The 17,500-nt window shown below is 40.8% G+C and overlaps 2 protein-coding genes across 3 annotated transcripts in view; both read right to left on the bottom strand.

The window, feature by feature from the left end:
- The window catches only part of prkacaa (protein kinase, cAMP-dependent, catalytic, alpha, genome duplicate a), a 28,348-nt gene extending 15,834 nt beyond the window's left edge, over positions 1-12,514 (bottom strand). Inside the window, exon 1 of one of the 2 annotated variants that reach the window (XM_060857231.1) lies at positions 11,676-12,514. In XM_060857231.1, the coding sequence (XP_060713214.1) occupies positions 11,676-11,724 (49 nt within the window). In that variant the 5' untranslated portion in view covers positions 11,725-12,514. Of the gene's footprint in view, positions 1-2,227; positions 2,376-11,675 lie in introns of those variants that run through there. The other variant, XM_060857230.1, reaches the window with a different exon arrangement.
- Positions 12,515-16,000: 3,486 nt separating this feature from the next.
- asf1ba (anti-silencing function 1Ba histone chaperone) overlaps positions 16,001-17,500 on the bottom strand; it is a 7,646-nt gene continuing 6,146 nt past the window's right edge. Inside the window, exon 4 of the mRNA XM_060857252.1 lies at positions 16,001-16,534. Within this exon, the coding sequence (XP_060713235.1) occupies positions 16,343-16,534 (192 nt within the window). The 3' untranslated portion in view covers positions 16,001-16,342. The remainder of the gene's footprint in view (positions 16,535-17,500) is intronic.

The following is a 17,500-nucleotide window of genomic DNA, read 5'->3' as shown; positions in this document are numbered from 1 at the left end:
TATCTACCATTCACACACTACAGCAATAACTTCCTCTGCAGTTTGGTGCACCCGGGACTACGCCTCTTCCCCCATCTCAACTGCTTGTCTCTCTCTATCTCTCTTTCACTCACACACACGGTTCTATACAAGGCTACTCGATTCAGATAAGTGAGGAAGGAGGGAGGGAGGGAGGAAGGAGGGAGGGAGGGCAGCAGCCAGAGACCAAAGTTCACTCAACACACAAGGAAAGTCGTGCCAATGTGCCAATATTTTTGCACTAACCACCACACGTATAACAATCTGGAAAAAATTGGACCAGAGTCTGGAGTATTTCCACTACAACCACTTACAAGAAGTGATTTTTTTCCCCCAACTAAGCGGCACAATGAGCAGAAGAAACAAAGCAGATCATCACAGAACGACTCATAAAGCAGTTTACCAAAAAAAAATAAAAATAAATAAGTAAATAAATAAATAAATGTAGATACTGTAGATGTAGATAAAGTCGCTAAAATGTGCGAATGTAAGGAGGAAAAAACAGGAACAAAAAAAATCCCCCTTGTGAAATCTCTCGCTGTCGGTCCGATTCCTGTCCTGTGTTTTTGCAACTTGTCGGTGTGACGACATCACAGCAGACGATGAGGAAAATCATAGCACGATACTTTGTCAAGACAAAATACACAAACTACAGGCAAAACATCAGAAACAGAACAAAACGTTGTAGATCTGCAGAAGTATCTAATAAATGACTCTAATAAAAGAGTGAAAACTCTAAAGACTGGAATCAGTTTCAAATCTGTTGCTTTAAATCTGTTCATAAGCCGTAACCGAACCCCTTAAACCCCGAGTGTCAGTGTTATTCCTTTACTTTATATATCAGTGATTAGTAACAGTGAAGGTTTACTCGCATGACGTGACGGAAAAACAGCGAACGGTGAAGAGAGACGTTAAGATCCGAGCTCTCGGCTCTCTGACACTGTACGGGTTTCATAATAAATATCAGGAGCGGGACAGCTGTAGAAAATGTGCAGGAAATGGGTATATTTACAATATTTTAAAGGAAGAATAGAAAAAAAAAGAAGGAAAAAAGAAAGAACAAAAGACAGAAAGAAAGAAAGAAAAAGAAGAGAGAAAAGAAAAAACAGGAAAGAAAGAAATCAAAGAGAAAGAAAGAAAGAAAGAAAGAAAGAAAGAAAGAAAGAAAGAAAGAAAGAAAGAAAAAGAGAGAGAAATAGAAAAGACAGAGAGAGATTGAAAGAGAATAGAAAAAATAAAAAAACAAAAGAAAAAAGAAAGAAAGACAAAAAAGGAAGGAAAAAGAAAGAAAAAAGAGAGAGAAAAAGAAAGCAAACGAAGAGAGAGAAAGAAAGAAAGAAAGAAAGAAAAAGGAATAAATAAAGAACGAAAAAGAGAGAGAAAGAGAAAAGACAGAGATTGAAAGAGAATAGAAAAAATAAAAAACAAAAGAAAAAAGAAAGAAAGAAAGAAAGAAAGAAAGAAAGAAAGAAAGAAAGACAAAAAAGGAAGGAAAAAGAAAGAAAAAAGAGAGAAAAAGAAAGCAAACGAAGAGAAAGAAAGAAAGAAAGAAAGAAAGAGAGAAAGGAATAAAGAAAGAAAGAAAAAGAGAAAGAGAAAAGAAAGAGAGAGAGATTGAAAGAGAATAGAAAAAATAAAAAACAGAAAAGAAAGAAAGAAAGAAAGAAAGAAAGAAAGAAAGAAAGAAAGAAAGAAAGAAAGAAAGAAAGAAAAAGACAAAAAAGGAAGGAGAAAGAAAAGGAAAAAAGAGAGAAAACGAAAAAAAGAGAGAAAGAAAGCAAAGGAAGAGAAAGAAAGAAAAAGAAAAAGAAAGAAAGAAAGAAAGAAAAAAGAGAAAGGAATAAAGAAAGAAAGAAAAAGAGAGAGAGAAAGAGAAAAGAAAAAAGAAAAAACAAAAGAAAAAAGAAAGAAAGAAAGAAAGAAAAAGACAAAAAAGGAAGGAGAAAGAAAAAAGAGAGAAAGAGGAATAAATAAAGAGATTGTATTAACTATTTAAACCCCAAACCTACTGATACGTTCATGTCACTTGTGGTGATTTATTTCTGTTTAAACTCTCAGGACTTTGTAGCCACAGTGTGGAGTAAAATTAGATCAGCTATAAAAACCATGTCCACGTTCTGTTGTAGTTATCTTCCATTTCCTGATCTGAGAATGAGAGCCTTTACATTCCACACATTCCACTGGGAACATGGAAACTCTACTTCCTCACCTTCACCCAGCACCGCCGCACTCTCGGTCCCTGCCTCTGCTGCCTCGGAGGCTCGAGACGACTCGGTCTTCCCTCCGTGCCTCCTGGAGCTCTTGCGGTCACACATGAGAACTCGTCTTCCTCATAAGAGCAGCTGTGTGGCCCCGACATGGACGTCTGGTCCGAGCCACAGAGCTCTCTCTCTCTCTCTCTCTCTCTTTCTGTCCCCCTCTCTCTCTCTCTCTCTCTCTCTCTCTCTTTCTGTCCCTCTCTCTCTCTCTCAGTACTACACACACTCCACCCAAGGCAGATCAATTGGACCCGTGCTCCATTTGTATCAATATTTATTCTGAACACACAACACTGTCTCTCGCACACATTAACACACACGACTGTATCGATCGCATCGGCGCCCCGGCACCGAGGTTAGGCATCGGATTATTTCCAACAAGATGGGAAACAAACATCATTCCACGAGCCGAGAGGAAGTGAGGATGTGCGAGTGGCTGTACAGTCAAAATGTAAATGGCTGTAAAAAAAAAAAAAAAAAAAGAGAGTGTGAGAGAGAGAGAGAGAGAGAGAGAGAGAGAGAGAGAGAGAGAATAGTCACACACTCCTCGTCCTCCACTTATTGTCGTTCACAATCAATCACACGGATCAATCGGTGCACCTCCGGGCTAGCGAGTTTCGCCATGACGCCAACCAAAAGGGTCAAATCGGATTGCGCCAATTACCACCGGCTTCTCTTCCCCGATTGGTCAGAAGGTGTTGCTCCGTTTTCTATAACAGCATCTCTGACCACAAGGTTCTTGGGTCTAAGCGTTATCATTTCTATAGTAACCACCCGTTCACGTAGCTCTATACAGCAGACAAGCGTTTAAAAAGTGAATAAATAAAAACAAAAAGGTCTAATTTTAATTGTAAAAGTTCTGGATCGAGGCCCGACGTAAGCTTTAAGTTTCATCTTCCGTGGTGTTTCGCTAAAGTTGTGCGTTTTTTTTTTTTTGTTTTATTAACTTTAGGAAAGAGGAACAGTTTAATTTTATTCACATTTACAATTAAAACACCTGCCACCTTTCACGTTGCTGCTATTTTATTTTAACAGCTCCAGCAAGTCGAGTTTTTATCACGGTGATGACTTGCTTTTTTTTTCTTCTCTTTTAGGATGGAACATGGAACAGTCGGTGGAAAAGACCATCGAGCGACAGAGCCAATCCGCTCTCATTCACACACACACACACACACACACACTCGCATAAAGGAAATAAAGAGCGGTGCTCATTTGCAGGACAAAGACAGCGAGCGAGCATAGAGAAACGAAAAAGAACCTCAGAGCGATACAGTGATCCTCTTATAGGATCCTCTCGGCGCTAAATCATCAACCCCTAGCTCATCCTCTGCCTCATTTCTGACATCTCCAGTCGTCTCGAAGGTCCAGCTACAACTTCTCTCGGAAAGTGTCGGACTTCGTTTTACGTCGAGAAAATAAAAAAGACGTAACACCAATTGCGCTGAGCTCGGCTAACGTTTGCTAACTGACATTTAATCGGTATCGGTGGTACAAACGACCCCAAATGGACTATCGTAGCATTAAACAGTGCATCACATCTACATAACCATGTAGCTGAGCTTGCATGGATTATGTCACGTTTGTAAATCCGTTTAGGATCGATGTTACGGCACACATCCGTGTTCGTGTTCGGTCGGAGTCTCGCGTTCTTGTTGAGGATCTAGCGGAGGTAAAAACGTATGAAAAAAAAAGCTCGATTTTATCCCCGGACCTCATACGCTAAGTGCGGTGGTGTTGCAGTAATACGAGAAAGACAAACAAATCTGAAGCACGTTCTTCATTTAACTGTGGCTTGTTTGAATAGATGCAACATTTAGATAATCACTATGAATAAAACAAAAAATATATCTTTCAAGACATCTCGCATCTGAAAATTAAGTGACCGATGGATAGATAAGCAGCGATTTGGTATCACACGTCACACCCGTTTTTCCGGTTGAGCGAAAATAAAAAGAAGGCGTGACGCGACTCATGAACGTCGTTTCCTTTATACCTCTGCTTTATACCTTGCAGGACAGACGATCCTTACTGTCAGAGTATCACCATCCTTCTTCTCCTTTTTTGTTTCCATAAAAAACAGCACAGAGACAACCAGAGTCCTTGATAAAGTCACCTGATAGACAGCTCTCGTAAGAACGTTGGGGTTTAAGGGATCAGGAGTGCTTCATTAGGGATCTCACCGATTAGAAAATCAAGTAGCTTCCCAGGCATCTGCTTTTATGTGGACCGATTCTACGGGATTAAAGCGACTGTGAGCGATCAGGAGAAGTTACGTCCCCTTCACATCTCCCACTTGGTTACCTGGAGTATATCTAGTAGGAACTAGAAAAGAAACCTCTGCTGTTTTAGTCAGAATAACAACATTACAATACAACAACAATAATCGCATGATCAAACCTGAACATCCACCATAAATATCTGCTTCAAACCCCATCTAATTCTACAGTGACTTGCTGATGTGGTTTAGAACACCGTCAGACTTGCTGTAATCTATAAACCCTTGGCCAAGCCGCACAAAGTCTGAAGGTGGAATTGTAGCACAAAGCAATACGGTTAACCTCGAAGCTCTGGTGCAAAATTACAACAGAAAATGTTCAACCTTAAAGGCTTTCTTGAGAGAGATGAACAACGTTAGACGGAGGTGGGAATCTGCACCTTTACTGAACTACGCCTTTAAGTAATTCGACCCCACCGAAGTGGAGTCCGGGATGCCGATCGAGGACATATGACAAAACAGACGCTGTTGCGCAAGCAAACATGGACTGTAACCCACAGATATATTTATAGACGCTGTAAGTGCTCCACCTTGACAGCATGTCAAATCACAGGCTGGAGGTCTGCAAACAAAAGGCAGTTGTGGGTTACAAAAACGTGCCACCGTCGTAATTTTTGGGGAAGTCGTAAAAAGAATGAGATCAGAGCTGAAGGACCTTTGCCTTTGGTAAATCAAGCTTCAAGTGATCTTTCTGATTGAAGACAAAATAAAAAGTCAGTTTGGACCAAAATTCTCTAGGCTGCTAATGGACTGATGGATGAATAGAGGGAGGGAGGAAAAGAGAAAAGCAAGACACACTGACAGAACAGATCTCCATGAGAGACAGACACACGGCCTCGCTGGAACTCTTATGTGAAACAGCCGACACCAGGCAACAGAGCAAACATTAAACGGTGAATAAAAAGGGCTTTGTGTGTGTGTGTGTGTGTGTGTGTGTGTGTTGGCAGAGCCACCTCAGTCCACTGAGCTTCGACTGCAAAGTGTATTAAAATCATCTAATCCTCTCAACAACGCTTCAGCTTACAGAAGCTTTCCACCAGCACTCTTTTAATCTAAGCTGCTAGATTGCCGATCGAGACGAACCAAAAAACAGCATGATTTGATGTTTATCTTACACACCCCCTCCAAAAACCCCCCTAACCTCTTGTTCGGCTCCTCCTCCCACCGTCCCACCCAATCACGAGTCGCTTCTGTCCCACATCTGGTTCCACGTCTGCAAGCATGCTCTCTGAACCGAGCCACTCACTAGAGACGAAGGCCTCCGGGTCGTCCTGGGACCGGTGTCGACTTCCCTCGCCAGCGTCCACGTCTCCGAGGCAGGGACCGGCATGGTGGAAGAGTCTGCCTGCTAATCTTTGCAGCACCGACATCCCAGAGTTTGCTTACGGCTTAGCATGGAGTGTCCGAAAGTTGACAGAAGAGAAGCTTCACATCCAAAAAGTAACGGTAATGAGATGGCGTATCGGACTACCGATCAGTTTCCCTTCCTGCACAACTCCACCTTCAAAGCTCCTTGCCTCGATGCTCTTGTCTTCCAACTTGCGTTAGGCCAGTAGAGCTGAACCTCGACCTTGTTTCTCTTCTGCCTGGTACGTAGTCAGAGCAGCCATGCCGTCCTTTTCCATGTGCACCTCCGGTGAGAAATGGCCCTTTTTAGACAGTGGCTCTGATCGCATTCCTGCACCTGTCTCTAGGGATCAGGGAGGGCCGAGAGAGATGGCAACGATAAAGCCGTAAAGCATGCCATGTCCAGGAAGTCCAGAACCCTCCCTATTCTTCTTTCACAACCTGTCCAGGGGTCACAATCCTTATCCCTCTCCTCTACATTAGTGTCCCTAGACCTGAAAAGAAAAAAGCTCTTGGCTTTCTCAAAGCAAATCTATCAGCCTTATTCAAATGACATTCAGTCACATGGCAATAGAAATCTGCACTTCACACCTAAGTTCGAGCAGCAGCAGGGCAGCCAAGACTCATTTCGCACATATCTGTCCCACCTCGCAGCCGGGGCTCTCCAGCTAGGAACTGCTTGACAAAAATCTTGACTTTGGGTGGAAGAAGAATATCAGATACCAGACAACAAAAAAAAGGAATATCAAATTAATTTTTCTTTCCGCCGGTGCAAGTGCACGGCGTAGGCCACGGTCTATCGAACACGTCATCGCTGGCCACAGTGTTATCGATTTGAATGGTCAAAGATAATCAGCATGCAGTGATTTATAAATAAGGGAGAAGCAGACGAGAACAAGACGAGAAGGTATCGGCGCCTAAAGCCGTGTGCAGGAGCCCACACAAAGTGGTCTTGTTCTTAACATTGGGCATCACATGATGTTCAAAAGACTCTACAGTGTCACACTAGAGCCTGAAGAAATTCATGCTAGCTGCATCATATGACTCCGCCTCCACAGCTTCTCCAGTAAAACACACAAACACACACAGCCCACACCCATCCCAGACCGGTCTCCGGTTCCTCTGAGATCTCAGCCCTACAAGCTTCTGTTTATATTTCAAGCTTTCTCCACTTCAACCCCCTTCATAAACATACATCAGGCTCTTCTCTACAAGTCGACCTTCGAGGTCAGAGAATCTTTCTCAGGAAGTTCACTGTGACTGTCCGAATGTTTCCCCACTTCTTTTTCCCTGACTGACATGGACCGGCAACTTTCTTCCTGATGAACGCTGCGGTTTTAAAAATGCTTAAAAAAAAAAAAAGAGAACAGAAATCAAAACGAATGTTGTATTTCGTAACTCTACAGGCGGTCGGATTTAAACCAATCAAAAGCGGCAGTACTGCCTGATGCAAGGTTAAAGAAAATGATACCAAGAAATTCAGACTGCATTGGTTTTGCATGCGAGTCAAGAGCCAATGAAATTATTACCAGAGTCTTAGTACCAGAGAGATTTTAATTATTTTACTTTCGACAAAACAGTACAGCCCGTCTATATTGACACGTAGACAAAGATCATGTCATATTGTGCAGGAAAAGAGATTTTATATAGCGTTTCGAATTAGAATAAAGACGCTTGAGGAAGCAGGAAAAACTCGTTCGTTTCTATCGTCTCGTGCCCAAAACAAAACAAAGGACAACTAAATATAGACAACATTTTTTAAGGCTGGAATTGCAAGTTATGTAACCTACAATAGTCATGAGCACTAATAACGATCAAGCACTCACATGACCACACCCCTGTGACAAGCACTTGTATCAAGAGGTGCAAATAACGCACATAGTACATTTAGGGCATTTTTGGCAGACGTCCTCATCCAGAACGACTTACATTCATCTCATTTATACATACATACATTCCAGGCTTTAAACACTGAGCTACCACTGCCCTATATGCCTATATAGTATAGGGTAGGGCTGGGCGATAAAACAATAACGATGTGTATCGCGATAGACACGTGATCGATATCAATAAAAAAAGTGCTCGATAAAATGTTCGATATTTTTTGTTCTTCGTCGGAAGAAAACAGAGGTTGCGAAGGACGTTTGGTTGCATTAACAAAGGCGCTCGCTCTCTGGTAACCTAGCAACTCATGTAACAGTATCACGTTTGGTTGTGCCATATCGTTGTCTCGTTCTGGTCTGCTGGATTCCTCTTCAGTAACCGGCGACTGATAAGCAGAAAATGAGCGGCAGCGAGCGAGGAAATTGTAAATAAAAGAGGAAACGTCGGCTCGCCAGTATGGCAGCTTTTTGGATATTATAAGTCAGACTGTAGTTTGACCAACGTCGTCTGCAAATTATGCAAGACCGTCGTCCCTGTTTATATTTAACACTTTGCCCTATTTTATTACACTTTATTAAGCATTTTGCACCTTAAATGTTAAGAGATAATTGTTAAGTGTTCATTGTGACTATGGTTGCAAAATTCCGGGAATTTTCAAGGCTGGAAACTTTCCATGGGAATTAAAGGGAATATACAGGAATTAACGGGAATATATGGGAATAAACTGGGAATTTAAAAAAAAAAAATTCAGAGTTGCCTATAACAAGGAACTTAAATGTAGTTAAAAAAAAAATCTTGCAGCACAATTTTGTTTAAAACAACAAGATTTAATGCAATTTAAGTCGAATCTGTACCCTGCGTTCCTCGGTCACTTGCACACAGCACACTGCTTACTGGAGGGCCATTGAGGCCAAACCCCCTGCAGGTACTTACATTCTTCCATAACATGCACAGTAACACTTTATTTTAGGGTCATTTAACTTGTTGCTTATTATCATGAATATTAATAGAATATTGGCTATTTATTAGTACTTATTAAGCACATATTAATGCCTTATTCTGCATGACCTTATTCTACATTCTTAATTGTACCCAATACCTAAACTTAATAACTACCTTATTAACTCTTAATAAGCAGTAAATTAGGAGTGTTACCACATGCACAGATTATTTGATGACCCTCCCCACACACACACTCACTCCCCCCCGAAATTAAAAAAACATCCTCCATATATCACTTAAACGGGGGGTTCACCTCCATTTTCCAGGCCTTGACTACCACAGAAGCAGAGACCTAATAAGCTTGAGAACAAATGCTTCCTTTTACATTTTGATTGGGACTTTTTTTTTAGAAGTGCGAGGGTGGGGGGTGCTTTCATGTTACAGCAATCATAGGGAAATAAGTTTATTACAATGATTAAGATTATTATGTTTATTACAAGCATAATAATGTTTATTATGCTTTTGTGTTACTTAATGAAATAATCAATTAAAGTTCTACTTACAATTAAATCAGTCAAGACGTCATTTTTAAAATTTGCATTACCTTGCATGTATGTCTGCTTATGACCAATCAAAATGTTTATGTATGTTTGTGTATGATATAGTTTATATACATTTCCTTATATTTCCAAATAATTCCCATAAATTCCCGTAAATTCCCATAAATTCCCGTAAAGTTTCCAATTTGGAATATTCCCAAAATTCCCCAGATTAAGTTCCTGTGGAAAGTTTCCGGACATTTACCGGAAACTTTCCACCCCTTTGCAACCCTAATTGTGACTTTAGACTCATGTTTACATTATAATTATTTGAGTTTTCCTGGTTGTTGACATTTCTGTCTTAATAACCGAGGGGATTACGATCAGAGGAAGGTTAAGTTTAAAATAAAAATGTTTAAGTGTAATATATTTTTCACCTGGTGCTTATTTTAAATGGGTCATAAAAAATATCAATAATTATCGATATCGACCGATATGAAACACTGATATCGTGATACACTTTTCAGCCATATCGCCCAGCCTTAGTATAGGGTGTATATACTTTTGTATAGCGAGTTACACAGCATAGAGAAAACCTGCCTCTAGAGGGCAGAACATATACGGTCCTGGAGGATAACTAGCCAGTTGATAAAACGTGTGCCCTCAAAATTTTGAATGTTGTTTTGCACTCTCTTATTTATTATTATATGTTATTTAAATTTTATATTTAGTGTTAAATAAATAATGTAGTACAGAGTCTGTGGTCTATCTCACAAAGAAGCGCCGTCCCGCCCCTAGCCCCGCCCACTCGTCCCTAGCCCCGCCCGAACCCTACCGCCTTAACTTACAAATTTTCTGCGGGAAACCCTGTACGTCGTCATAAAACTTTTGTACAATTTTGCAGCAGTAAAATTCCAAAACAATCTGAAGTGAGCATCATATCAGCGTCCATGCCTCAAAGGGACTCGTCCAAAACAGCTCAGACTCGGCAATTTTAGTTTATTTTACACTACATTGCGGAATGTTAAATCAAATTACACAATTTTACCGTATTGCCTTTAGTCACCCTTAAATCATTTGTCAATGTAGACATTAAATGAAAGGTGATCAAAGAAAAAAAAAAGCAACACTTGTTTTACCGTCTTCTTCACATCATCTGATTGCAGTCCAACGTATTTGTTATGCTTCGTGTACACAGGAAGTCACTAAGAAATTATAAAAGCGAAAACATGAATGAACAATAAACAAAATGAAGTTCAAAAAGGATTCTTGGAACTGAAATATCAGCGAGTTCTCCACAAATCATCATGATATTAAACAAAGTGATATCAATACATCGCCCAGCCCTCGCGAACTTTACTCCTGACTTCACAGAAGGGAAAAAAAAATCTAAGAACAAACTCTTACACTGAAGTCCGAGAGAAAAGAATGAGACACCTCAGGCTTATCTCAAGCCCCGTTCCCAGAGGGTCATAAAAGCTTAAATTAGTACATAAGGCCATTCTTATTAGACCGACTTCCTTCACAACACTAAACACAAAGATAAGAGCGAGAATCTGAACAAGGTCGCGCACGCGGGAAACAAAACGAACACGTCGAAGACAAGATTTTCTAATCGTCGCAGATTTAAGTGAGTTCCCGTGTGAGACGCTCGCTAGTACTGTAAACAGGGACGTAAACCATGTATCTTATCACGCTATTTAGTTCAGTTGTTTTCAGTACAAGATGCGTAGACCTCAGTGTTTAGCTCTTATTTGCTTCTGTATGGTTTAGGATCTAGCCTGCATTTTAAACCTACTGTTCTGTTCTTGCACACTTTAGTACAGTAGGTTCCATTTGGGATTTAGCTTTAAACAACAAATAAAGTACAGGGGGTTTTTTGGCACACACAATAAGTCACTTACACACTGTTTATCCAGTAATATGCAGTCTGGGAAGAAGACTAGTCAGTTTTGACAGACTATTTGGTACAGCAGCGTGTAGATTGGACCGGAACAGTGATAACACGCTATTTTGGCATGCTTCTTAGTACATCTTAGTGCATTTACAGATAGATCTAATGTGTTTAGTTAATACACTATTTAGTATAGTAGGATAAAGTGTGAAATATTTTGAGTGTAATACGGTGGTGTGAGACACAGCACTGTAACCTAACACACTATTTAGTACAGTAGTATACAGTGTAGGACAGAGTCCATGTATTTTGACTAATCAGTGTACTGTAACCTAACACACTATTTAGTACAGTAGTATACAGTACGGTACAGAGACCATGTATTTTGACTAATCAGTGTACTGTAACCTAACACACTATTTAGTACAGTAGTATACAGTGTAGGACAGAGTCCATGGACTGAAGTGAGCAGTTGTACACCAGGTACTTGTGGTACTTGTGGTACTTGTGGTACTCACCGCTCTCCATCTCGCTGCCCTTGTTCTTGGCGGTGGGCGCGTTGCCCATGACTGCAGGCCGGGGGTCAGGAAGGAAGGAAGGAAGGAAAGGAAGGACGGAGATCCCTCAGTTCGGCTCTTCTCACACCTCAGATCTCTGATTCCGAATCAACATACGAGTCGATTCCTGATTTCCAGCGCGCGCACTAGCTTGTCTCAGCTAGCTATTTATAACCATAACGCAGAGACCCGCTCATTCAGCGTAAATAAAACACTCAATCGGTCAATCAGTAAGTTCGTTAGTTAGTTACCCACTCAGTCAATTAGTTATGCTAGTCAGTTATGCTAGTTAGCCTGTGGTTGTCAGCTAGCTAGCTAGCGAACAAGCGCTAGCCAGCAAAGCAAAACAGGCTACAAACAGCGCGTGCGGTGTCTCCAGTGTCCCTCGGTTACAGTCCAATCCGTTGAGGACGCTTCATTACAGTCTTCCTCTTTTCTGTCCTTTTCCTCTCAGATCCTCTCTGAACCGAGGCTTATTCCGCGACACACACACACACACTCACTCACTCTCACACACACACACACACACACACAGTCACTCACTCACACACACAGTCAGTCACTCACTCACACACACACACACACACACCTGAGATATTGATATTTATTTTTTTTTTAGCCAAAGATCCGTCAGTTCTCCTTACAAATCTTCAGCTGAACTTTGTCCAGCTACATTCGGCATCGATTACGGCTCGGAGCTACGCGTTACTTGCTCTCATTATTCGACAGTAAGAGACCACCATTAACGTTAATCCTCCTTCCCACAGCCTGAGGGAACTCCTGCTCCGATAGAGCCCGCCTCCGGACGCGCGCGATTGATCGACACGACCGTTGCGTTGGACAAATCCCTGGCTCTGATTGGACGTTCCGACTGACCGTCATGAGCAGGAGTCGCCCTGATTCGTCAACTGATGTCTGTCTGTAGTTTGTATCCCGCCTTCTCACACACGATCTGATAAATAGCCGTCAGTTATTGTGTTTTAGTGTTTTTATTTAGGATTAACATCAGAGTTTCGTTTGGGCGCTTTTTAGAGCACATCCCCGTCTAACAAAACAGACAGACAGACAGACAGACAGACATTTTGTAATCCACGATGGCAGATGACAATCACAGAGGTTTTTAGTGAACGGCTCGAGCCCCTCCCGCGACGCTAACACGTGATTGGCTGCGTGACGTCAACACGTGCTATTTTTAGAAAGTTGGTCAGAATTTGCGGCACTCGGACAGCCTGCGTCTAGAATATTAACACTGTGCTGTGCAAGACTCACACACACACAGACACACACACACACACACCCACAGACACACACACACACACACAGGTCGAGTGATGCAGGCATGCTTCTTAGACGCGGGATGGCATGGGGTGGCATATGGTGGCATTGGGTGATATGGGGTGGCATAGGTTGGCATGGGGTGGCTTATGGTGGCATAGGGTGACATATGGTGGCATAGTGTGGCAAATGGTGACATGGGGTGGCACCTCAAACTTCTTAGTCGCATTTGCACAATTTGATTTGTGTGATCATATACTGACATTACTGTGATGTCACAGTTCATAAATATCTACCAATGTTATTATATGATAATAATAACATCAACAATAATAATAACAGCATCAACAGCCACTCAACAGTTTTAATAATGATCATTCTTAAAGCTATACAGCGCAATAATCATTATAAATAATAATGTTTAGAACAAAAACAACAATAGTGTAAAAAAGTAATAATGCATTTTACAAAATAATACTTTTAATACTAATTAATAGCTTTACAGTGTTTACATTTTTATTATTATGGGATTTCCCAGGTCCTGAGGTCTGTAAACAAATCTCAGCAATAATAAACAAAACTGAACGAACAACAAAACCAATATTTACATATGAGGTAATGTTAAATTTTACTAAGATTTACAGTGTATTAAAATCATCTCTGAACTACATACAATAATATGAACAGCAATATTTATTGTAGCAACAGCAGCACATAAATAATAAGAAGCTTAATTTATATAGAAGATTCCTGTAATATTTAAAGTGTATTAAAATCAACAACAACAACAACAACAACAACAACAACAACACATTCAAGATTCAAGATTTTTATTGGTCACATACACAATTATATAGAGCATGTATAACTAGCAGTGAAATGTGAATCAGGTCCGCTCCATGGACAGTGCAATTATTAAAAAAAATACAACACAGAGTGAAATAAAAGTAAACAATAAAAATATAAGAATAAAATATAAATGATGTATACTGTGTAATTAAATATAGAATGAAAAATATTGTGCATGAAGGTAAACTGTAGTCTTAAATATTAAGATACACAGGAATGAGCAAGAGGCAAATGTGCAAACAGGTTGACGCTTACAGTATGTCAGTGTGAGGTGGTCAACGAAGAGCGACCTGGACGGCGACCGGACACAGCGACGCCATCTTGAATTCTTCATTTAAATGAAATCAACAATAATAAATAACAATGTAATAAACAAATATTTAAGGTGTAAAATATGATAGTTTTATTTATATTGCACCGTACAAAAAAACTCAACATAACACTTATTAACAAGAAAGTCAATACTAATGAATTTATGAATGATTTTATTAACGATGTAATTAATTATTACTGTATTATTAGTAATAATAAGCTCAAGTGATATGCAGCCTTTATTAAACTTAAGCTTGATTTGTGTTTCAACAGTAAACATCTGATAAATACGAACAAATGAGTAACAAATAAACAAATAATAATCTGATATGAGAGCGAGAGAGGAAGGAGAGGAAGAGAGAGTTACGATCAAACCCGTAAGTCGTTCAGTCATTAGGAGGAACAAACCTGTCTGAGAGGCGTGAGCTGAGCTGCTGAGCTTTATTTAAAGAATGCAATATGTCACAGCCCTGATAACACACTCTGCTTTGTTCAGAGAGATGAAAACAAACAAACAAGCAAAAAAAACAACCTGATGTTGGGTTGGACTGAGAGACGTAGAATGGAAGAGATGTTTATTTTGAGAAACAAACATTATGAGTAATGTTTGTCGCATTAAATCTGATAAGGTGGCATTGAAGTGTGCAATCTGCATTTAAGTAGCAACGTATGCACGGAGTTTATAATCAACTTGATGATCGGGAAAAACAGAGAGAGAGAGACAGAGACAGGAAGAGAGAGAGGGAGAAAGGGAAGAAGAGAGAGAGAGAGAGAGAGGGAGAAAGAAAGAGAGAGAGGGAGGAAGAGAGAAAGAGAGAGAGGGAGGAAGAGAGAGACACAGAGGGAGGAAGAGAGAGAGAGAGGGAAGAAAAGAAAGACAGAGAGAGGGAGAGAGAGAGATAGACAAAGACAGAGACAGAGGGAGGAAGAGAGAGGGAGAGAGAGAGGGAGAGAGAGAGACAGAGGGAGGAAGAGAGAGCGAGAGAGGGAGGGAGGGAGAGAGAGAGAGGGGGACAGAGGGAAGAAGCGAGACAGAGAGAGAGAGAGAGGAAGAGAGGGGGGAGAAAGAGAGACAGAGGGAAGAAGAGAGATAGAGGGAGAGAGAGGGAGGAAGAGAGAGAGAGACAGACAGACAGAGGGAAGAAGAGAGACGGAGAGAGAGGGAGGAAGAGAGGGGGGAGGGAGAGAGAGAGAAATATAGATAGATGTATAATTTTGAGGTAGAACATCATGTGTAAATCCGGTCCGCTACGTTTTCACCAAATGTAAAGTAATTAAAAGGTCAAAATAATAATAAGTCTGGAGGGTTTCATGCTGATTCAACAGGATTTGGGAATAAAAGTGACATTACAGCATTTTAACAGATAAAAATGAAAAAACACAAACAAAAAAACAAAAACACCTGCACCCACAAACCTATAACCACCAGGAGCTACTAGAAAACAGGTGAGTTAATAGTTAGATTCATTTCTAAACCGTAGCATGCTGTAATGATGACACTCAAACACAATTTTATTTACATGATTAAATAAAACAGGTGTATTAAAGGTTTGGCCCCAAAAAAATAAAAACACAAACAAACCCTGAGGCTTATTAATGCAAAAATTCAGAACAAAGACGAATCGGATGAAAGCAGAATCAAATCCGCAGCGCTTTGAGGATTTCTCATCGCCGATGCAACAACACACCTCGTCGCCTAGCAACAGGACCCAAAATGGTGTGACGGCCGTGTGTGTGTGTGTGTGTGTGATCCAAACGCTGTGGATTTTTTATGAATGAAAAGGGGGAAAAAACAGCTGCGTGATGAAAAGAAAAAAAAAAGTCAAAGAAAAACACAGTCAGTGCAACCATGACGTAACAAAAGATATTTATTTATTTGGAGAGCCAGAATACAAACAGAAGTAAACACATATATACAGTATTGTACAATCCCACCTGCACGCTTAAACGTAATTAATCTGGAAAAATGCTGCTTGTAGAATATTCCTAACGTTTACCAATCCATATCTGACTTCAGAGATTATGAACCTCCTGAAAATATCAAAACAAATCCGGAGAAAAAAAAAAAAAAAGAACCAAAAAAAATTCGTTCCTTTCGTTTGTCCGTGCTCGTCGGCAAGTCTGCTCCGTGGTTCTGGGGTGTACAAGATCTTAAAGGGGAAGGCGGCTCCTTAACAGGTGCGTCTGAGGATCTACAAGCAGTCCATGGAGTTGTCCGGCATCAGCCCGAGCGGAGGAGCTTTCCCCGGAAGACACGACGGAGGCAGCATCACGTTCGGAGACGGGTCCACGTTCTCAGAGTCCTCCATCTTCTCAGAACAGCCCTCCCAGTTGATGTGGAATCGGGTTACACGTGGGTTCGACGCCAGAATGTTTCTCTGGAGCTGAGGGGAAGAAAAATACAATAACAATCACTTTAAATTCATTAAACAAAAAAAAAAAAACTTTTCATCGACCTGGATGTCAGTGAGAATTTACATCATATTTAAACGTTCAAGAGACAAGAATCAACAGTTTATTTCTAAATCTAGGTTCACACATACAGAGACTCGCAACGACAGAGCAACTGGACATTTTCAGCAACAACTGCTGCTTTTAGGCAACACAAGCGTCAGTGAGCCATGGCGATGGGATGTGGGCGTGTCCGGCGACACGACCAAGGTAAACTTCATGCAAATATGGCGTGACTCGTTGCGGTGACTTCCAGACGATGTGACGAGGCAGATGAGGACATGATCTGTGTCAAATGAGAAGCGGCAAGAAAACTGATAGGTTGTCTGGAAACTTAGCTGTGAAACTCACTGCTTAAAGTTATCACCATGGCAACCAGTAGTACTGTAGGAATGCCTACTGATGACTCCGTAGTAGAGACTGGAGACTTGCAGTGAATGTGTGTGTGTGTGAGTGTGTGTGTGTGTGTGTGTGTGTGTGTGTGGCCCTAAAACATTTTGAGTTGTGGATTTGCTAGAGCATGATGGCAATCACAACGACGACAGGAAAAGCACTATTCGGATGGGATTAGTTTTACAGGGGGTCGTTAGAGAAATTTCAGTTTCACAGACGTACTTTGTGATTTTAATCCCGTCCGAATCTGCCGTGTCTGTCTTTTTCTCACACGACCTGTGTAAAAATCCCAGACCAAATTACTTACTGTTTTTCAGCAAAATCTGTTTTTTTTCCAAAACGCGTTTTCTTGTCTGTTTTGGTCAACGTGAACTACCGTATTAACCCTAGCGCACGATATTCAAGTTTCTGCTTTCTGCACACCAATAATGGGTGTAAATGTGTTTGTTACCCTGAGAAGAAATAAAAAAAATGAAATCAACAAGAAGAGCCAAATCACGTAAATT

This window comes from Tachysurus vachellii, chromosome 21 (assembly GCF_030014155.1).
Source record: "Tachysurus vachellii isolate PV-2020 chromosome 21, HZAU_Pvac_v1, whole genome shotgun sequence".
NCBI classification, from domain to species: Eukaryota; Metazoa; Chordata; class Actinopteri; order Siluriformes; family Bagridae; genus Tachysurus; species Tachysurus vachellii.
The sequence above is the reverse complement of the archived record's forward strand: the minus strand, read 5'-3'. Positions and strand labels throughout refer to the sequence as shown.